At 43.6% G+C, this 22,936-nt stretch overlaps 2 protein-coding genes and 1 long non-coding RNA gene across 3 annotated transcripts in view; 1 reads left to right on the top strand and 2 right to left on the bottom strand.

The window, feature by feature from the left end:
• The first annotated feature begins 9,854 nt into the window (after nt 1–9,854).
• LOC117472982 (fucosyltransferase 7) lies at nt 9,855–12,701 on the top strand. Its single transcript, XM_034118451.1, has 2 exons — nt 9,855–9,943; nt 11,183–12,701. The coding sequence occupies exon 2, from the start codon at nt 11,239–11,241 to the stop codon at nt 12,265–12,267; it is 1,029 nt and encodes a 342-aa protein (XP_033974342.1). The 5' UTR covers nt 9,855–9,943; nt 11,183–11,238; the 3' UTR covers nt 12,268–12,701.
• Nucleotides 12,702–16,436: 3,735 nt separating this feature from the next.
• Nucleotides 16,437–16,982, bottom strand: LOC117472984. The gene is made up of 2 exons (XR_004554974.1): nt 16,936–16,982; nt 16,437–16,759 (listed from the first exon to the last, which is right to left on the bottom strand). It is a non-coding gene; the product is annotated as an uncharacterized LOC117472984 (long non-coding RNA).
• A 434-nt stretch (nt 16,983–17,416) lies between these two features.
• Nucleotides 17,417–22,936, bottom strand: part of npdc1b (neural proliferation, differentiation and control, 1b) — a 57,257-nt gene continuing 51,737 nt past the window's right edge. The window contains 1 exon segment of the mRNA XM_034118452.1: nt 17,417–20,402. Coding sequence (XP_033974343.1) covers nt 20,331–20,402 — 72 coding nt within the window. The 3' untranslated portion in view covers nt 17,417–20,330.

The raw sequence follows: 22,936 nt of genomic DNA on the forward strand, positions 1-22,936 counted from the left end.
TGCTTTCGAACGGCAATGGCCGTGGCTGTCTCCTCCTGATTGGTGGAGTTGGCCCAATAGCCGTAGCGCCACTTCTGTGACGTCATAGAAGTGTTCAAATCTGGATCAGTCTGTATCAGATCCGTTGCAGCCCCTTTTTTAGAGATTTGGGTATGGAGGAAAATAGAGTGGGTTGTGTTTTCTGACACTTGGTGAGTTCCCTGGAACACCGGGGACACATATTCATGTATAAAAGACTCACAAAAGTGCATTTTGCATGATAGGTCCCCTTTAAATAACTCAGACGAAGCTCATGTCTGAGGTCGGAAGGTAAACAGACGCCTCATATACAGCAGGTGAGCGTGGCAGTATACGCGGGAGGTTTTTCTTCTTCTTCTTCTCTCGGTTTTTTGGCGGATTGCAACTTTAAGGTGCATACCGCCACCTACTGTACTCGCCGTGAAGTTGTTTGCGGCCTGCCAGTAAACCCAAAGCAGAAGAAGAAGAAGTGACATCAGCAGCTTCATTTGCCTAATCCACCCCCAGGAACTCATTTTGGTGTGAACGCGATCTGCTTTAGTTCATCAGAACTAAAAGAGCTCTCATGAACTAAAGTTCTCATGAACTATTGTGGGAAAAGTACTTGGTGTGAACGCGCCTAATGAGAGTATCCTGACCTTCTCCAGGTGCACCATAGAGAGGATCCTGACCTTCTCCAGGTGCACCATAGAGAGGATCCTGACCTTCTACAGGTGCTCCATAGAGAGCATCCTGACCTTCTACAGGTGCACCATAGAGAGCATCCTGTCCTTCTACAGGTGCACCATAGAGAGCATCCTGACCTTCTACAGGTGCACCATAGAGAGTATCCTGACCTTCTACAGGTGCACCATAGAGAGGATCCTGACCTTCTACAGGTGCACCATAGAGAGCATCCTGACCTTCTACAGGTGCAACAACGGAGCTGCCATCCATGGAGGATCTTTACTCCCAGTGGCTCAGGAAGAAAGCCCTCAGGATTATCAAAGACCCCCATCACCCCAGCAACAAACTGTTCTGTCTGCTGTCGCCTGGCAGGCGGTACCGCAGCATCAGAACTAAAACCACCAGACTCAGAGACAGGTTGATTCCACAAGCCTAAAGCAGGCGTGGCCAACCCGCGGCTCTCAAGCCGCATTCGGCTCTTTGCCCAGTCTCATGCGGCCCCTCAGTTCATATCGAATTGTATTTGTGTGTGTGTATGTGTGTGTTTCCGTGTGTGTATGTGGGTGTTTCTGTGTGTGTGTGTGTGTGTGTGTGTGTGTGTGTGTGTGTGTGTGTGTGTGTGTGTGTGTGTGTGTGTGTGTGTGGCGTCAGTATGAGAGCATGACAGCACGTCTTATTTTGATTGTAAACAAACTGAAACTGTTCCAGACACACCTTCAAAAGGGAGGAGTAGCGCATTTCCCCTCTCTGCTAAAAGCAAGCGGACAATCCACCTGCGCCACCCTGAAAAACAGCCTGATATGCAGCATTGATTGAAAACCTGCAAAAAAAACCAGTTCCATGATCTACAGCTGAAAAGGCCACAGATTACGTTCCTCGTGGACCCTTTTGGTGCTGAGACGGACTGTTTGAAAGCTGCGCTTGTCACAGATGAGGCAGCAGCCGAATTAGAAATGATTGAACTTTTTGAAGAAGACCGACTGAAACCTTATCTGAGGGAAGGGACCATTCAGTTCTGGAAAACTGTGCCAATGGAAAAATATTCCAACGTCAAACGGGCTGCGCTCAATCTACTATCGATGTTTGGGTCAACATACGTCAACATACATATGTGAGTCTGTGTTTTCTACCCTGAAACACGTGAAATCCAAGCATCGATCTGTTCCGACTGACACACACGTGAAATAATTGCTTCGAGTGGCCACAACGGAATACAAGCCAGATCTGAAAAGGATTGTTCAAGGCAAGGAATGCCAGAAGTCCCACTAAGTTCAAAGAAGCAACTTGCATAGTAAGATAAAAACATATTGTTTGTGTGTGTGTGAGAAAGTGCACACAATGTTAATTGTTGATAATAACTGGCCTCTGGTCTTAAAGGTCCCATGTTATGCTTTTCCGGTTATTACCCGGAGTGTTATGAAGGTTTTTCTGCATGTAAACGGTCTGCAAAGTCACAAACCCTCAAAGTACACCCTGTAGCGAGTAAAACTCTAACACGGAAAATAGTTAGCTAGTGGAGCCTCGCAGATGGGGGTGCTGCAGCCCCCCATTCGCGATGTCTCGCTGTCTCGCAGACCCCACGCAGCAAGCAGGAAATGAACCCAACTCCCACTGTCCGCTCCTCGCAGCAGCGAGCCGCGCAACGTCCCGCCAACATGGCACCCAGACCCCACGCAGCATTCTCATCTGTTTGTCATTACTGGTGTCATTTTCTGGTTGCTAACAAACGCTACTGTAACACATAATCACTGATGTTCCGCTGTAACGGTGGTGGACTCATCAGAACAGAGTGGGCGAGCTGACCAATCAGAGCACAGTGGGCTCACAGGGAGGGGGGGGGGGCAGGAGCTCCAACAAGGCGTGTAGGACAGAGAGTGAATACACATACTATACAGAGATGCTGTATGAGAAACCAATGTGAGTTTGGAACATTGCACGATATAAATCTATTCTAGTAGACCTCAACAATGGAATTATGATCAGTAGAAATGGCCATGACATGGGACCTTTACAGTTTTTCTCGATTGCTAACACACTAAAATTATACATAAAGCACAATTATGTTAACTGACACTCAAAGAGCAAAACATCGGCTCAAATCTCCAAAACTCTAAACACGTTTTCAGCTTTTCACACAATTTCCAAATCAACATGGCACTTTTTGCAAACCACTGCACACGTTTCTCCACGTAAGACACAGGAATCTGACATAAAGTCACGTGTTAGCTGGTTTAAAACACTGATATTCAAAATGCCTCACACATGGACCAATGATCAAGAAACACGTTCCACCTGACCAAACACCTGATAGCATCATTGTTGGCTCATCAATGAGGATGTTAGCGCTATAAAAATACCACAGGTGAGTACTTTCTTACAGCAACAATGGAAGCCAACATGGAAGCAAGAGCAAGAGGAAGAGGAAGAGGAAGAGCTGGGCTGAGAGTGAGAGGAGGAGGAAGAGGTGGGTGAGAGTGAGAGGAGGAAGAATGAGAGGAAGAGCTGGAGGGAGAGGACGTGGACAAAGAAGAATACTGTTACGGTTTTGTATTTATGTTTTCATTTTCCACCTTTTGTTTTGAAATGTTTTCCTCCTTGTGTCTTCTCTGTTCCTTCTTCCTGTGTTTGCCTTCCTGTCATTAGTTCCCCTGGTGTGTCTGATTGTCTGATTGTGTTCACCTGTTGCCCTTGTGTTTCTGCCTCTCTTACCCCAGCTGTGTCTTGTCTTGTGATTACCCCTCCCTGTATTTAGTCTTGTCTCTTCCTGTGTTCCCCTGTCGGTTCATTGTTGGTTTTTCCTGTCTTCCTCCATGTCAGTCACGGTTGTCTCTCCTGTCTCCCTCCATGTTGGTCACGGTCAGTTTTTTGTACAACCCATTTGTTTCATGCCTTGTTTTGGATCAGCTTTTAAAATAAAGCTCGCTTTTTGTTACGAGACCTGTTACCTTTTTTGATAGTCTGCATTTGGGTCCTACCCTTCCACGCCATCCTAACAGAATGAACCGACCAGCTTTGGACTCAGCAGACTCGGATCGTTTTGCTCTACAGGCAGAATGTATTGGGTACTCTCTGGAGTACATTTTTTATACCTGGAATGGCGCCTCTTCTAGACGTGGTAGAGAGGCTGCGTTGAAGGAGGCACGTCAGGAGGTTGCTCGCCAGCCCTGGCTTAGGAGCATGTTGCCTGAGTGGCTACAACTTTTCACAAGTAGTCCTGAGGACTTGTCCGAAGCCTCTAACCCTTTCCTGGGGTATGACCAGGCCTGGGGAGGCCCACAGATCCTCCAAAGAATCTCTAGGAGACGCAAGACCAAGATTCCAGCCCGTGCTCCAGTGGTTCCAGCTCCATTCTCTGGCCCTTTTTTGGGATCCCGCCTGGCGTTTGGAGGTCCACGGAGCCTCCAGGGGGCCTCGGAGAAACGCAAGGTCGGGAGGCCGGCTCGTGGTCCAGTACCGGCCCACACAGCCATGGATCCGTGCACCAGTACCGGCCCACACAGCCATGCTTCCGTGCTCCATTACCTGGCTCACACAGCCAGGGTCCAGGCTTCTGTTCCGTGCCCAGCAGCCATAGTCACTGCTCCAGAACCGGACCTTACAGTCATGTTTCCGTGTTCCAGTGCCGGTCCACACAGTCATGGTACCGTGCTCCAGTACCATCCCACACAGCCATGGTTCCGTGTTCCGGTTCCGTGCCCAGCAGCCATGGTGCCTGCTCTAGTACCGGCCCACACAGCCATGGTTCCGGCCCCAGTTCCGGCCCCAGCGGCCATGGTTCCGGCCCCAGCAGCCATGGTTCCGGCCCCTGTTCCGGTCCCAGCAGCCATGGTCCCGACTTCAGTTTCGGCTCCAGTACTGGCTCCCCGGCCGACGCCAGCCCCCCGTGTCCTGTCGATGGTCCGGCCGACTCCAGCACCTCGTGTCCTGTCGGTGGTCCGGCCGACTCCAGCACCTCGTGTCCCGTCGGTGGTCCGGCCGACTCCAGCACCCCGTCTCCTGTCGGTGGTCCGGCCGACTCCAGCACCTCGTGTCCTGTCGGTGGTCCGGCCGACTCCAGCACCTCGTGTCCTGTCGGTGGTCCGGCCGACTCCAGCACCTCGTGTCCTGTCGGTGGTCCGGCCGACTCCAGCACCTCGTGTCCTGTCGGTGGTCCGGCCGACTCCAGCACCTCGTGTCCTGTCGGTGGTCCGGCCGACTCCGGCCCCCCGTGTTTTGTCAGTGGTTCGGCCCACTCCAGCCCCTCGTGTTCTGTCGGTGGTCCGGCCGACTCCAGCACCCCGTGTCCTGTTGGCTCTATGGCCGACGCCTACCCCATGTCCTGTGATGTTGGAGGTCCCGCCGACTACTCTTCTGCCGGGGGTCCTGCCAACCCTATGTCCTGTGCTGTTGGAGGTCCCGCCGACTACTCTCCTGCCGGGGGTCTTGCCAACTCCATGTCCTGTCCCATTGGGGGTCCCGCCGACTACTCTTCTGCCGGGGGTCTTGCCAATCCTATGTCCTGTCCCGTTGGGGGTCCCGCCAACTACTCTTCTGCCGGGGGTCCTGCCAACCCTATGTCCTGTGCCGTTGGAGGTCCCGCCGACTACTCTTCTGCCGGGGGTCCTGCCAACCCTATGTCCTGTGCCGTTGGAGGTCCCGCCGACTACTCTTCTGCCGGGGGTCTTGCCAATCCTATGTCCTGTCCCGTTGGGGGTCCCGCCGACTACTCTTCTGCCGGGGGTCCTGCCAACCCTATGTCCTGTGCTGTTGGAGGTCCCACCGACTACTCTCCTGCCGGGAGTCTTGCCAACTCCATGTCCTGTCCCATTGGGGGTCCCGCCGACTACTCTTCTGCCGGGGGTCCTGCCAACCCTATGTCCTGTGCCGTTGGAGGTCCCGCCGACTACTCTTCTGCCGGGGGTCTTGCCAACTCCATGTCCTGTCCCATTGGGGGTCCCGCCGACTACTCTTCTGCCGGGGGTCTTGCCAACCCTGTGTCATGTGCCGTTGGGGGTTCAGCTGTGGGTCCTGCCAACCCCATGTCCTGTCCCGTTGGGGGTCCCGCCGACTACTGCTCCGCCAGGTTTCCTGCCAACACCAGATCCTGTCCTGTTGGGGGTCCCGCCGACACCTGCTCCACCAGATTTCCTGCCTACACCATGTCCTGTCCTGTTGGGGGTCCCGCCGACACCTGTCCCGCCGGGGGTCCTGCCAGCTCCATGTTCTGTTCTGTTGGGGGTCCCGCCGACACCTGTCCCGCCGGGGGTCCTGCCAACTCTGTGTCCTGTCCTGTTGGAGGTCCCGCCGACACCTGTTCCACCGGGGGTCCTGCCAACTCTGTGTCCTGTTCCGTTGGAGGTCCAGTCGACACCAGCCCTTGCTCCATCCGGGGTCCCATTGACACCAGTCCATGTCATGTCCAGGATCCCGTCTACGCCTGTTCCGTCGGCTCCGGTTCCTGTCTGGCCAACAACGGGTCCTGCCCGTCCTCCGGAGTTGTCCCGTCAGCACCTTCCTGCCCGGCCTCCGGAGCTGTCCCGTCGACGCCTTCTTGTTCGCCCTCGAGCCCGGCCCCCTGAGTGCCGGGGCCTTCGCCCTCGAGCTCGGCCCCCTGATTTCCCCAGCCGTGGCCTTCGCCCTCGAGCCCGGCCTCCTGACGCTTTCAGCCGCTGCCTTTGCTCTCATGCCCGGCCCCCTGAGTTCGCCCGCTGTGGTCTTCGCCCTTTTTTTAACTCTGCCTTGCCCCCGGGCCGTCCGCCCGAGACCCCCTCCTTGATCTCTGCCTTGCCCCCGGGCCGTCCGCCCAAGACCCCTTCCGGGTCCTCCGCTGTGCCCCTGGGTTGTCAGCCCAAACCCGTCCTCCAGACCCCCTCCACCCACCCTGCTGGAATTTTTTGGACTTTTGGGGGTTTTCTTGGGACGTCTGGAATCCGTCCCTTGAGGGGGGGGTTCTGTTACGGTTTTGTATTTATGTTTTCATTTTCCACCTTTTGTTTTGAAATGTTTTCCTCCTTGTGTCTTCTCTGTTCCTTCTTCCTGTGTTTGCCTTCCTGTCATTAGTTCCCCTGGTGTGTCTGATTGTCTGATTGTGTTCACCTGTTGCCCTTGTGTTTCTGCCTCTCTTACCCCAGCTGTGTCTTGTCTTGTGATTACCCCTCCCTGTAGTTAGTCTTGTCTCTTCCTGTGTTCCCCTGTCGGTTCATTGTTGGTTTTTCCTGTCTTCCTCCATGTCAGTCACGGTTGTCTCTCCTGTCTCCCTCCATGTGGGTCACGGTCAGTTTTTTGTACAACCCATTTGTTTCATGCCTTGTTTTGGATCAGCTTTTAAAATAAAGCTCGCTTTTTGTTACGAGACCTGTTACCTTTTTTGATAGTCTGCATTTGGGTCCTACCCTTCCACACCATCCTAACAAATACTCTCTAATGAAATGAAATGTTATCAACCATGGTGTGACGATGAGAGAGGCTGGACAGAGGGTTCAGCCTAATCTAAGCCCATGTACTGTTGCCTCTGTAATCCGGACACTTAGACTAAACAGGTTACCAGTTTGTAGCTCTGGATAATTCATGATATATCAGTGCTTATATCTGTTGTGTGAAACGTATTTACTTCATTACTGTAATTGAATTGTTGGCATGTTGCATACCTGTACAAACATCCTGCACAATGTACTGTGGTAGACTGACTGTTATGCAACACAGACACTGAGCAACCACTATATCTTGGTTGTTTATCTGAAGGACTGAGAAACAAAGAGGTGCAGGTGGAAGGCTAAGGGTTTTCAATGAGGCACAGGAAGCAGCAGTTACAAACTGGGTTTTGGCAAACAATGCAGAGAGATCCGAAGCATAGTAACTATGTGCTGAGATGCATGTTGCACAATGTTCTTTTTGAATGAAATGTGATTTTTTTCATTTACTGTATTTCTGTAAACTCAAGCAACTTTCTCTGCAGAAACCTGTATGTACAGAGCAAAGCCCATAACAGATTAAAGTGCTTTAGAGCAGTGGTTCTCAACTGGTCAGGCCTCGGGACCCACTTTTTACTTGGTCAATACATCGCGACCCAACATTTTGAAGCACTCAAATCTATTCAACAAAAAATTGTGCTGTAATATATACGCTTTTGAGCATACAATATTAATAAAAGTGAAGTACAGTGCATATATCCCTTCACAGAACTAAAGTATGCTTTTAAAAAAGGTTTAATGAGATGATGGAATCAAAGCTGAACTATATAAATAGGCACACATGCTGAAACCCAACCCAGCAGGGGGGTCTGGGGGATTCTCCCCCAGGAGATTTTTAGAAATACTAACAAACTACGCATTCTGGTACACTCTGAGAAGAAAATCGGGCCTTCAAAATAAAAGTTTGAGTTTTTCCCCCCAAAAAAAAAAAAAAAAAAAAAATTCAATTTTTTTTTTTTCAACTTTTTTTTCTTCACTCACACATCCGCGACCCACTCGAAACGGGTCCGCGACCCACTTTTGGGTCGCGACCCACCAGTTGAGAACCACTGCTTTAGAGTATGCTCAGCAGTGTGTAGCTGGGTGGTCAAACCATCTAGTATTATGAATGAAGTGTTATATTTGGTGCAAAAGTTTGCATTTGTAAGTGTTTATGTAGTTTTGAGTGCAGTTCTTCTCTTAGCAGGAGAAATGAGGTGTTTAGCACTTTGGGTGTGTGGTTTTGTGAATTGTGTTTAGTGTTCTGAGAAACTGAGCAATTACAAAAAAAAATGTGTTAGCAATCGAGAAAAACTGTAATACATATTTCTGTGAGGGTGTGTCTTTGAGTGTTTGTGTGGCTGTGTGAGGGTGTGTGTGTGTATATGGGAGGGTGTTTCTTTGAGTGTGTGTGTGTGAGTGTGAGTGTGTGTGTGTGTGTGTGTGTGTGTGTGTGTGTAGATTTTCATTTTGTATGTGTGAGAGATAGAGGAAGAGAGTGAGGGAGCTGACAGCAAGGCTGAGAGCAAAAGAGAGAGAGAGAGGTGGGGGGACATGTTTGGCTCTCAACCTCTGACTGGTTGGCCACCCCTGTCCTAAAGAATTCATCTGTTTGCATTTTAAACGTATTTATCTTAATCGTTATCACTGTGATTAACAGTATTTTGTTTTATTGTACAGCATTTAATTGTACATTCAGTTCTTGTTCATCTTATTCTATTTACATGTATGTACAATATTTAGACTCCGGCATTTTCTTGGTCACTTACATTCTCTGCACTATTTAGCTTATTGTATCTTTTTGTTGGACATGTATAGTCATCTGCATCACATGCATTGATCTTGCAACATAATCTCGCACTATTGTATTTTACTATGTTTCTTCTTGCACTATTTCAATTAGTTTTATTGTCATATATCTTATATATATTATGTTGCATTGTTGGAGGAGCCTGGGAATTAATTTCCATTGACATTTCTACACTGCAGCTACTGTGCATTTGACAATAAAGCCTTTGAAACTTGAATCTTTGAAAACATAAACGTCAAGTAGGATTTTGAGGGCGAAGCAGATTTTTGAAACGGTTATGATGTGGTTAGTGCCCACATGATCTCTGTCACCATGGGCCCCTCTGCAGAGTTACAAGAACAGGAAGAGGAACACCAGCTTGTGGTTTCAAAATGAAAATCACACGTGAATGTGAGTGTGACTCACTGCTGGCAGAGCTCATTCTGCAAACAGCAGATGCATGAGCAGTTTAACACTTGTGTGAAACGGGGTGGTTGTGTGGCACCCTTCTTTACCACCCTGTTTCCCTAACCAGATCCGATTAAACACACCCAAATGTCAAAACAACAACAAAATGCAGATTCAGAGATTTAAATAAACATTTAAAACATCTTTATTATTTTTTTGCAATATCACTTTTATTTTCTGAAGTGAAAATGTATATAATAATTCATTTTGTAAGAAAATAAAGTCATTAAAACTTAAAACTCATCCATTTGAAATGATTTCATGATTTCATGATTAGTGTTGGTTGGTTGCTGCTCACACCCCCGTCCCCCCTGCCTTTCGGAGCTGTGTGTGTGTGTGTGTGTGTGTGTGTGTGTGTGTGTGTGTGTGTGTGTGTGTGTGTGTGTGTGTGTGTGTGTGTGTGTGTGTGTGTGTGTGTGTGTGTGTGTGTGTGTGTGTGTGTGTGTGTGTGTGTGTGTGTGTGTGTGTGTGTGTGTGTGTGTGTGTGTGTCAAGCAAGACATGTGTCAGAAATTTGAGGGAGGCGGGATTTCCTTCATATTAAGAATGAGTAGGACTGAGCTGCACGGCAGCAGGTAAGTGCCAAGAACTCAGCCACCCTCGATGTTATTGTCCTTCTAATCCACCTGCTGATATCTACATTTAATTAAATACTGAATACTGGCTTTGTCCTCAGGGTTGAGGAAACTGTTAAAAAACAAGATCTTGCAGGAAATATATTTGAAATAGTATTTTTTTCTTTTAATCAGAAATCCTTTTTCTGTCAGTGTTATTTTACAAGATACTTTATCCTCAACCCACACTATGTCTAGTGTTCATAGTTCGAATATCTATTCGAACATTCTTATCAGAAAGTGACTCATTTATAAACAATACACAGATACATGTTTGTGCTTTGTTTGATTCAGAAATGACTTTTATTTGTTTTTATTATTAACTATCCGTTAACTAACTTTTATTTTTTAAGCCCGCAATACTTATGATGAAATCCTAAAAAGCGGACAGAAGCAGAACTTACTGAAGAAACTGAGAGGAAGACAGACACAATTGAAGATTTCTTCAAACGTTACGCAAGAGTTGTTCGATATTATTAGAGAACAACTTGATGATAAGTGCAGGGATGGGAGGGTAACTTAAACAATTGTAACCCTTTACAATTGTTAGTCACCTGTAACATGTTAATGCTAATTACTTTCTGTCAGTTTTTGGATTACGTCAACATCAAACGCAATGCAAATAAATCAAAAAGAGAGACATATCTATAAGATGTTTTTGCTTGAGTGTATTATGTACGCGAACAGAACAATGTGACCTTAGAAAAGAATAAACCAAGATATTTAGGATAAAAAATGTGTCCTCTTAAATCCAGGCTAGACCTACAGAATAGGAGCGCTTACAAAAAGTGTTTTAGTTTAATATATGAATTTAAAGCAAACAGTATGTTTGTTTTAATAAATCAGTTGTCCACCCAGTCCAAAGAAAAAAGTAATAGTAATTAAAAATGTAACAGAAATCTGATTACGTCTTTTCTTAATGTAACTGTAAGGGGAATACAGTTACTTCTTTTTTGTATCTTGATTACGTAATCCCGTTACATGTGATCCATTACTCCCCAAGCCTGTATAGGGGTTTGTTATGTTTCTGATGCAAACTCACTTGTAATTAACCTCTGAGCCCTCTGACACAAACATATTTAATGTCTCCCACAGGAGGAAATATTTTGTGTTATACATCCTGCCCTCTGCAGATCATGCACTGATGTGAACATATAAAAACCTTATATACCTCAGATCTACCCTTCCTTCCTTTCTAAGAGTTGCATACCAGTAAACAGTGCCCTTTTGACCTGAAACACGCCCGGCTGGCTGCCATGAAGAGATCTGGATGCCGAGCCCTCCTGGTCCTCAGCTCCCTCTCAGCCCTGCTTTGTTACATCTTCTTTGACCCGACCCTCTACCTGCAGGACCCTCAGCCAGCTGTCCCTCAGAGAAACATCAGCATCCTGCTGTGGCGCTGGCCTTTTGGCCGCTCCTACAGGCTTGATGGAGACAAATGCCTCGAGATGTACAACATCCGTCGCTGTTTCCTCACTGATAACACCTCCACCTTCTCCACTGCTGATGTGGTTGTCTTCCATCACCAGGAGCTAAAAGAAGGATTGTCGGCGCTGCCCCTGCACCTGGACCGCCCAGCCTCCCAGCACTGGGTGTGGCTGTCCATGGAGCCCCCTGTCAACAATGCAAACCTCACTCCTCTCTCCGGCATCTTCAACTGGACGATGAGCTACAGACGTGATGCTGACATATACGTCCCCTACGGAAAGACCGTGCTTGGGGGGGATGCACAGAGCTTCCAGGCTGCTCCTAATCGCTCCTGCCTCGTCAGCTGGGTGGTGAGCAGATTCCGGCCTCAGCAGGCTCGGGCTGCTGTTTACCGAAGTCTAAAGAAGTACATCCCCATACAGGTGTACGGCAAGTGGAACAAGAAACCCCTCTCGGACAAGAAGCTGTTGCCCACAATTGCAAAGTGTGAATTTTACATGTCTTTTGAGAACTCTGAGGCAAAGGACTACATCAGTGAGAAGCTCTGGAGGAACGCTCTCCAAGCAGGGGTGGTGCCTGTCGTTCTCGGCCCCAGCAGGGCCACCTATGAGGCCATGGCCCCCCCTGGTTCCTTTATCCATGTGGCTGATTTCAAGAATACAGCAGATCTGGCGGCCTATCTGAAGCAAGTGGCTGCAGACAGGCAGGCCTATGAGGAGTTCTTCCAGTGGCACCACACTCACAGGATAAAGACCTTCACTGACTGGAGAGAGAGGCTGTGTCAGATCTGTGTGCACTTCCCCAGGCTGGCAGCCAGCAGAGTGTATCAGGACCTGGAGAGCTGGGTTCACAGCTGACATTGCACCTCTTCATGCCTTCAGGTCGCTTTTTTATTGGGACTGCTTCTGATATTTGTTTATCTCATGCAATTGGGTAATACCATACAGTTGTGGTGTGCGATGAAATGTGTCAGCCATGCAGTTACGGTTAACAGAGAACAGAACACAAGCTATACAAAAAAGCGGAAGTGGGAACTTGTGGGGAACCATAAATACTTTAGTTATTTTGTTAAAACCACAGAAGCTCAAGCTACTGATAAATGTAAATGAGGGTTACACACATTTCTCCGTCTGTTTGTTGTTTTTCTGCTCAGGGCCACAGGACAATAGGGTAACAAATATCTGATGAATATCTACATGGAATTCTCACAGTGGAATACTTACATTAAAGTGGACCTGTCATGCTATATTTGAATAATATAGTGTAGGACCATACCTATATAAGGCATATTTATACTTTGTTTTTTTCAAAATACCAAACAGATCATGCATTTTAGCCATGCCTCATTTTGCTCAATTTGCACCGTTTTAGCTCTGTTTTTGCAAGGGCTGATTCTGTGAGAACAGCACCATCTACAGGCCTGGCATATGTACTACAGCGTCTCCAGCGCTTTCGAACGGCAATGGCCGTGGCTGTTTCCTCCTGATAGGTGGAGAGTTGGCCCAATAGCCGTAGCGCCACTTTCCTGACGTCAGTAAAGTGTTCAAATCTGGATCAGTTTTTATCAGATCCGTTGCAGCCCCTTTTTTAGAGATTTGGGTATGGAGGAAAATAGAGAGGGTTGTGTTTTCTGACACTTGGTGAGTTCCCTGGAACACCGGGGACACATATTCATGTATAAAAGACGTACAAAAGTGCATTTTGCATGATAGGTCCCCTTTAAGAGTTTTCTGAAATTGTTGGTATAAATATGTAAAATAGGCACAAAATGTACATTTAATTACATTTGTGTGGAAGAATTAGAGGATTGTGGACCTCATCTCCGTGTATCCCTTCATACATTTATATTAAATATTGTTTACAGCAATTACTTTTATATTTGCAATGTTTTAAGGCTTTGATATCAGGCTATGATTTGACCAACCTCAGTAAAAACTTGTTTTCAAGACAGATGAATATGGTAACAACATTTGAACTAATATGAAACTTGGCTAGTTACTTACCCGTTTATGTAATATGTATTTGTGTAATATAAGAGCAATAAAAGAGCAGTACAATAACAAAAACAGCTAAATGTGTATTTTGAAAGTTTTGCTTTCCATTGGCCTATAAGAAGACATGTTATGGAAGAAAACAGATTGAGAGGTGCGTGAAAAAAACATGTTTTTCCCTGTGGTATTTCACCTTGTGAGGAAGCACAAACTCCTTCACTAACATTTGGACATTTTGCAAGCCCTTTGTCTGTAAAGAAAGGTAGGCATTTTTCTTAAGAAATTCTTTATCTCATTTAATCCATTTACAAAGGCAAATAACTATGCATTTCAATAAATGTTGCTTCTTAAAATTATGTTAAAAAGACACACAATCATGATATTAATCACCATTTCCTGTGTTCAGTCCTGGGAGCCATCTTGTGTCAGTGCTCACACCTCAGAAGTACTCCTGGGTTGCGGTGGAATTGTCCAAAAAAAACGTCTCCTGTCGTCTCTTCCTATCCACTATTCCTCGACCTCTGTATGTCACAGGGTTAAGGAATAGTGGTTAGGAGAATTCAAAAGGACTTAGGAGAAGACGACCGGGCTTCAAGAGAATCCGACTGCACTGACACTATCCGATGTATTAATAACGCGCCAGCAGAGGTCATAAATGTGCGTCTGCTGTGGGGAAACTACAATTTTATATACAGAGGACTACAGTGACAATATACTCTTCATTAGGTTGGAACTGAAATACAAAAGTAAAGCGAACTTTTTGTTGTCACCCTCCGGTCCACCCATGTCCATCCCAATACGTATATTTGTATGAAAGTCTTTAGATGATCCCAGCTCGTTCCCCTGCTATGAGTCCCACCAGGTGGCTTACATTGTTCCTCTGCTGTCTGCTCATGACTTCAGTGAGTTTCAGTGCTCAATGGGAAATGCACGCACACTCACACAGCGGTGGCCATGCCATCGGGAGCAGCTCGGGGTTAAGTCTTGCCCAAGGATACATCAACATGTTGACTGCAGGGGCTGGGAATTGAACTACCAACCTTCTGATTTGTAGACGAGCAGTTTACCATCTCATGAATGTAGGTTTGGTTGGGACTCCTCACCCGTCTCTGTTGTCAGTTGTTTTTTCGTCCACAAGGAAGTGGGGGGGACTTGGGCCCATAAATATCACGAATGCCTGTATGAGAGGTATCCTCTCTGATGCAGCCGGTGGTGGGGGGGACACAGGATGTCTTTCTTCCCAAGAGGTAAACTCAATGAAGCTCAACCTACAGGATGCGGGACAGATCTGGCGTTGAAAAGGACACCAATGGACGGCTCAGTGACTAACCATTATTCTACCATTTTTTGGGCCACAATAAAATAATGAATGCTAATGTTTATAAATTACATTTAATGAGGCATAAACTGCAACAGCAAAACACAACAGATACCACAAATCTTAAGTAGTAAATAAATCCTTCATTTATAAGGGAGCTGATTTGTGCTTTTGTGATTTTTAAGTATTTACATCTCTGTATAATAACTTCACTTATTACTAACTTCATATTTTAAAAACTGCATTTATTAATTATGCTGACATGTCAATTATGTATTTATATAAATAGAGAGTGGTGCCCTGTAAAGCGGTTAGGGTTGAGTCCTATTGTTTAAAGGAAAATGGTAAGTGTTAATAGTTTAAGAAGAAGAGTGCCAAGTACAATGTTGGTTCATGGAATGGAATTACTCACATTGCTGGAAAATGATATAAAAAGTATTTTCTTTAAGGAAGACTTGTTCCTGTTTCTCCATGTGACATGCTGTCCATTGTTTTGACTAGTTTCTTTCGAAGGAAAAGTCGCTGCTGGCATGCACTGAAAGAAACGACTTGTAGGATTTACTTGATTAAATCTTAGCAAGTATTTGCACTTACTTTTTTTAAGTATATTTTACTGCTGTAATATCAAGTAGAACTTACTTTCCAGTATCAAGTAAAATGTACTTATCACCAGACGTAACATTTGTGAAAATATTAAGTAAATCTTACTTAATAATGTTTAAGTTACACGTTATATTTATTTGAACTAATTAAGTAAAGTCTAATTATTTTCTTCATGGACAGGAACATCACTGTTATCAAATTATTAAGTAAATATTATATATCTGTAATAGTTACTGTTATGAAGTAAATAAGTAGATTTTATCATATTTTTTCTGTTTAAAATGTTGAATTACTCATTTGTTTGAAGTTATATTACTCACTTTAATTACGTAATTGTTACTCATTTACTTTTGAAAAATGTTACCTAATAAATGTAATAATCTATGCATTTAATATACATTGAGCACAAATCACACAACTAAAATACAATAGAATTAAACTTTATTTTGTCAACAATTCAATCACTATTAGCCGACAACATTAACATTATAATAACTGCATGCAACATTAACATTATATTAACATTAACTTATCAAAAAATACAAAATCTACTCCATCATAGATTTGGAGTGGTGCTTTTTAAACATTCAATACAAACGTTTCTTTACCTAAGGAGGGGGGAAAAACATATAACAGAATATGAATAGACGGCAACAACTGTAATCCGTGTGAGAGAGAGAAAGAGGGAGAAATGTTTATACGGAGAAAGAAAAAAATGGTAGAGGGGGGAGACAGAGATTGATACAGCTCCCTGAAACTGAGCAATTGCAACATGGACAGTGGAAGGTACATATGAAGAACAGATTTTCCATGTCTTTAAGACAGCAGGTTCACCTTCAAAGCTTGTACTTTTGGGGTCAGCTTAATCCCATCCAGTCCGAGAAAAAGTTACATACAAGACATGAAAATGAAAGAATTTCAATTATTTGAAATAAAACGTGGAACCTTCTTTAGATGCATGCGAGTGTAATTATCTGGTAAATTACAGTTAAGGTTAGCTAGCTAACAGCACGTAACATATCTAAAACATAATCTCTCAACTTTGTGAACTAATGCACAGAAACGTTAATGTGACGTATGGATTCTTGGACCCCAAAGCAGAGACAGACACAAGTTAAGCTCAAGGTGTTTAATAAATAATAGGCCAAGGCAGGTACTGAAAACAGGGAGCTGGCTGGCTGCAGAAAGGTCCAAAAACAAAGCAGAGGGAAACGTCCCAGGCTATACTCGAAAAGTAGCTCAAAAACTGCAAAGAAACAAAACAAAACTCAAGGCTGCAGAAAGGCACTCTGGATCGTTGAACAGCATTTAATTCTCTGGCAGAGAAGTGAGGTGAGGGCCAGGCTCTTAAAGAGCAGGTGATTATCTGAATGGGAACAGGTGTGCCTCATCTGCAGCCAGGAGAATACCAGCCACGCCCCCTGTCACACACCAGCCCTGCAGAGAAGGAGAGACAGGGTAGTGAGGGGTAAAAGGAGCAAAACAGGAAATCACACAACAAAACCCATGCATAAACATAACAGTTAACATGGTTCAAGCAAACAAGAATCAGGCTATTATGCACAAAGACACATATATTATCATAAGTCTTAAACAGAGAGACAATAACTTACCAACACTTCTTTTTCCAGCCATGCAGCTCCTCCAACAGCCTTCAAATGTGCAACTGCAAACCCAACTGCACCGTCGTCCAAAAACACGGGTATCTTGTCTTGTCAAGACGCATGCGCGGATTCAAACAGCTACTATGGTTTTAGATTAACATTTACTTAGTATTTTAAGGTTTATGAGCAGTGACTATAAATCATTTAAATAGGATGAGTAAATATATAATAAAACGTACTCCTCCCATACTGTAAATGTATTACATGAATAAAAGGTGTATACATTTAAAATGTTACTTAAGAAATTCTAGTTCTTTGTGAATCTTGATATTACCATGTAAAAAGTACGACAGTTAATTAAGTATATTTTATTACACCAAAAAGTCAGTTTTTTGAGTGTGGGAGGGTCAATGAGCACTTAAAACATGCCAGTGTTTTCTAGACCCTTTAAAATGTGAATAAGGAAAAAAGAGTCAAACCATTTTTCACATCAGATTATATAAATATTTATTTCATTCATTTCAGCTCTGGTATATCTACATGCAGGCTAAACATGGTGGTAAAGAAGTTCTCCGTAGTGTGTAGAACTAATGTAGTCAAAAACAGTCTGTATCAGAGCGAGCATGACCAAAACAAGGCAACCGTTTGGCTCTTTGCACTCAGAGCTATATAACATGTAGAAAAGGCAAACAGCATGACAATTGTATAATTTCTCGTCATCCCACATGGCCCTTTGTTTTGTTCCACAAGTTCAGTATGTTTGGATAAAACTGTCTTACAACATAGTTAAATATCTCCCCTGTTAATACTCCCTGGCATCTGCTGTAGATATTTTCTTTTGACATATTGTGGATATGTGTCCAGGTCTAATACAGTTAAACCATCTCTCTTAATGTGGTAGAGCTGAGAGGGGCCTAAAGAGTGCAGCTTTCCTGAGTTAGATCAGGGTTCCTGCACAGTTTCCTGACAAACATCTGTCACTGAGGCCAAATATCAATCTGGAAGTTGAATGTAATCTGGGGCAATATGAGCATACATACAGTACACAGAAAGATAGTTCACATCCAGTCCTAAAATAATGTATCATGGGAATGTCTAATAATTCAATATAAATATATAGGTTTCCTAACTACAAAATGTTCTCAGACAGAAGGGTGTCGCCTTGACCATTGTCAGGCAATTATCATATGGATGTTAGGGTTTTAATTGCCATGCTATACTTCCCCTTCTGTCTGCCCCCCGACCTTTCTTAAGGCTGTAATGTAAATGACCTAGCTGAATGAATGCTCTTCCTGTGTATAAAGTCATTGTTTTTCTGTGTAACAGGGTCAGATTCTTGTACTACATCAGTGGTAAAGGTTATCTGTCCTTTCCAGCTGGAAATAGATTGATTCTGTTAAATGCTATAACTCTTTATTAAATAACACAACTTTGGTTTAAGCTTGTACTGTATGTGTTCTTTTCTTACCAGAAGGTGATTAAGTCTGGAATTTCCACCAGAGTGTTTAGGCCAGGTGAGGATAGCCGCTTCAGTAAAGGTAAAAGCAGAGAATCCAAGAGGTCATATGAGTAACAGTGCCCATACAGTACCATCATTTTAACATTCAGCATTTCTACCATTAATTATCAGGAATGGAAAACTTGGATTCATTTGGGGCCAAACGTCAACGTGACCTTCTGTCAATCACCAACTGGTTAGTGGATTACAGCTTTGACTTTTACCAACTGGTTTAAAACATTTTTTTTTTAAACACGATGTGAAAGGATTGAATTTCTAAAGCGAGAACATGGTGTTGGTGACTTTTCAATCAGAAAGTTGCCCCCCAAAGCACACCCTGCTTTTTGTCTATTTACTCTGACTGGGGTAAAGATGTATGAAATAAACATCCAGCTGTATTGAAGAAGCATGAAACTGGCGAGTGAAATGTGTACTGAGGTAATAAATCAAGTGAGAAATAGGGTCATTTTCTCATTGAGTTCTATACAATCCGACCTCTTTTTGCAGCCGCTGCTGGCCATTATAAATAATGCAAGTTTAAGGCACTTTTGCATTGTACCAACAAAGACCTAGTCCCTTTGTCATGTTTTATCTGGTGAAGGTAGGATTAAATGTGCGGGAGCTATGCTATACAGTGTGCTGATACCTACGCTCTTATCTACACAACTATTACACTACAAACTGTAACGCACCACAGATAATAGGTGAATAATTTTTTCAAAACCTTGACATTACTTACTTTCTGAGACATTTGCTGTCCTTTGCACATGTGTAGGAACTCTTCAAACCCTTCAGTTAACAACAAGGAAACAAACAACTGAAGATGTGACACAAACTAGCGGAACACAAGTACTAACACAAGATCTCTGTCCTGTACATGTTAGCAGCTATTTACAGATCACAAAACCATGGAGACAAGCCATGTTTGAGAGATACTGTACACTCTGTTTCAGAGTCTTAGGTAAAGAGGTTCCAAATTCCTTTGAAATCATTTTATATTATATACTTAAGAAATGTAAAATACTATTTAATATTTACTTGCACTATATTTTTTCTGTTTATCTGTGTTTTGTGTTGCTCTGTTGGAGAAGCCTGTGACACAAGATTTTAATCGGCATGACTACACTGTAGCTATGTTCGTATGACTAAATAAAGAACCTTGAACCTTATTTTCTACACTTTTCTCTATTTGCGTCTTTAGATTTATCCTTAAAGTCAACATTAGGTAATGCCTCATCAAGAAATCCCCCTGGGAAGCCTTGTAGAGACATCTATCAATTATAACTGATTTACCTGTATTATCTTGCAAAATGTGTGGAATGCATGTATAAAATGCATATTGATTTTCAGATTTCATAACACAGCGTTATCAATTCATGCATAGAGGAACTAGATACAACGGTTACATAACTAACATACTGATAAAGATCACGGTGTGTTAATAAAATATTAAAATCACATTTAAAAATGCGTGAATAAAATCAAAGCCTGCAGTGTGAACACATTAAATTAAGGATTATTTAGTTATCAATAAACATGGATATTCATGGAGACCTATTAACCTATGGACTCAGAATTTCTTAGTGGTAGCTCAGTGGTGCAGACACCTGTCTGTTACTGGACTCTGCTTTGTTATTCACTCAGGATATTTGATTCAATGTTTGTGTATGTTACCCCTCTGAAGTTATTCAGAATGTTGGAGGCATTGGTCCCTGCTTCAGTCCTGTTTCAAACAGAAACCAGCCCTGTGTCCATGAACGCCTCACTCTTGATCCTCCTCCTCCTCTAAGGACCTTCCACTCTCCGTCCTGTCCTGAGCACAGCAGTGTACTAGGATTATGTGTAACTGTGCCTACTATTTATACACACAATGCTGCATTCAGAGTGAAGTGTCTCGAGTCCAGGTTTACTTGTGGATCCTTTGAAGGTAAAGGGTGGAGTCGTCAAACAGTGGGTTCTTCACCTCCATTTCTCCAGTCTAAAGACGGAAACAGAAGAATAGATGCTGATTTAGTAGAAATGTTACTCTGCTATAATCAGTGTCATGTTTGCACAGGAATTAGGTTTTGTGAAAAAAACGTTTCAATCTTCACGATTTTCAAAATGGATAAAAGAGTAGAGCACATTGGAATTTGGATAATGGCAACACAACTGATTTTGTTGTTTTAATTGCAATACATGAGTGGATGGTTGAAAGCAAAAAATCCAACATATTATCACATAAAAAAAAAATCTCAGCCCATTTATCCTTCACAACAGACTTTTTGACTTATCATAACAGAGAAATAATATCTGAATTCCATTAAACAAGCATTTCAAAATCTCTTTGGCCAGCAGGGGGCAGCGCAACAATCTGTAAACAATACCTTGGAGCAGGGGTGTCAAACTCAAATACACAGTGGGCCAAAATTAAAAAATGGGTACTAGTCGAGGGCCGGACTGGTTCAATGTTTATTGCAAAACGTATTGAAATGAACTTATTGCACATATTAAACCTGGAACTAACAAAGCTTAAATGATTGCCTATAAAAACAACATTAAATAATCAGTTGCATTCATTTCTTGTGGCTCTATCTGCAGCTTTTCCGGAGTCATTTCTTATGATTACATTTTCCCACAGGCCAACAGCTTCAAAAAAACACTTTCCCTCAAAGAAAAAAACAAACATGCCCTGTTGTCTCAAGAAAGAAAGTGCAGAAGGAAACATCCATGTAAACTCCGTGTGCTGCTCTGTGATGCTAGTTCAAGCAGATACTTGGCATCTCATCTTGGGTGCAAGTTCATCAATGTTTGGGGTCAGGCTCTGAGCTGAGGAGACCCTCAGGATGGAGTGAAGGTGTGCGTGCAATATACCGGCGGGCCAGATCTAATAGTAATTAAAAATTATCCTGCGGGCCGAAATTAAATCCACCAAGGGCCTGATTTGGCCCCCGGGCCTTGAGTTTGACACATGTGCCTTAGAGTAACCATTAGAGCCAGTATTTTTGTTTTGATAAGAAAGGCCACCTAATGTAGTCAACACACTATAAAAGACTACAATTCCCGCGGCGCCTCCTCTAAAGTGACAGTGATGGGCAACCTGCTTGAAAGACGCCGTCGAGGAACAAGTTATTAAGTTATATAAGCATTGTCAAGAAAGAAAGAATACCTAAGTTGTTTGTTATTTTATTTGAGTTTTGCTTATTTGTTTTGAATATTGTAAAGGCTTCTTTTCTTTGTTGCACATGTAAAAGTTTGTTATTTTATTTTGAGCAAACACATCGCTTAAAGGTAGGGTAGGTAAGAATGGAGAAACCAGCTCGAGTGCGCTAGAATTTGAAAGTACACAACCAAAAAAAATCTGCCCCTACCTTCAGACTTCCTCATAGAGCCCCTCCTCCAACACACACGAACGCGCACATGACCAATGAGGGCACGAGATAAGTTTGTGGACGAGATGGAAGGCTGACAGGCAGGTAGGCCATCCAATTATCTGCCGCGGGCCGAGGCAGATAATTGGACTTGCTTTTTACAGTACCACGGCTTCCACAGATGAAATATTTGTATATATTTATTGTCAAAGCATTTAATTTATTCATTACTATCGGGATGTTAAGAGCATTCCATGGAATATAACAACAAGTGTTTCTGAAGTGAATTACCTACCCCACCTTTAATACCAGAGGTGGGACCAAGTCATTGTTTTGCAAGTCACAAGTAAGTCTTTGCGCTCAAGTCCCAAGTCAATTCTCAAGTCAGGATGGGCAAGTTCAAGTCAAATCCAAGTCCTAAACTTTGAAAAACCGAGTCTTAAACAAGTCATTATGTGCTTTTCATCAAATGTAATGACATCAATCAACAGAATAATACTTAATGATCAAACTGCCCTTTATTAGTCACATTAATCATTTAATAATCCATTTTCTCTCTGCTGGTAAAGTAACCTGTTTTTCTTCTATTTTAAGAGGGATCAGTAAGGTTAGGCTACTGTGACGGTTTGATTCAGAAGGAGTTTAATGTATAAGATCCCTGATGTTAAGTTGACCAGAATGTTTATTTCCACTGTGTACAACATGTTATAAGGCAGTGATTCTCAAACTTTTTTCAATAATGTACCCCCTTTGAAAAAGAAATTCAGCCAAGTACCCCCTGATCAGCGCAAAAATTATTTGTTAGGGGAAAAAAGCCTATATAAAGAGGTACAGTACAGCCTTGCACCATCAGTGTCTGATTTATTAAAACAACAACATTGTAACTGAGAAACACTTAAAGGTGGGGTAGGTAATTTTGGAGAAACCAGCTCGAGATCGCTAGAATTTGAAAATACACAACCGGAAAAAATCTGCCACTTCCTTATAGAGCCCCTCCTCCAACACACACAAACGCGCACATGACCAATGAGGGCACGAGATAAGTTTGTGCACAGATGGAAGGCTGACAGGCAGGTAGGCCATCCAGTTATTTTAGCCGGGCCGGCTAAAATGATTGGTCGTGCTTTTTACAGTACTACGGCTTCCACAGATGACATTTTTT

This window comes from Trematomus bernacchii, unplaced genomic scaffold (assembly GCF_902827165.1).
Source record: "Trematomus bernacchii unplaced genomic scaffold, fTreBer1.1, whole genome shotgun sequence".
Taxonomy (NCBI): Eukaryota; Metazoa; Chordata; class Actinopteri; order Perciformes; family Nototheniidae; genus Trematomus; species Trematomus bernacchii.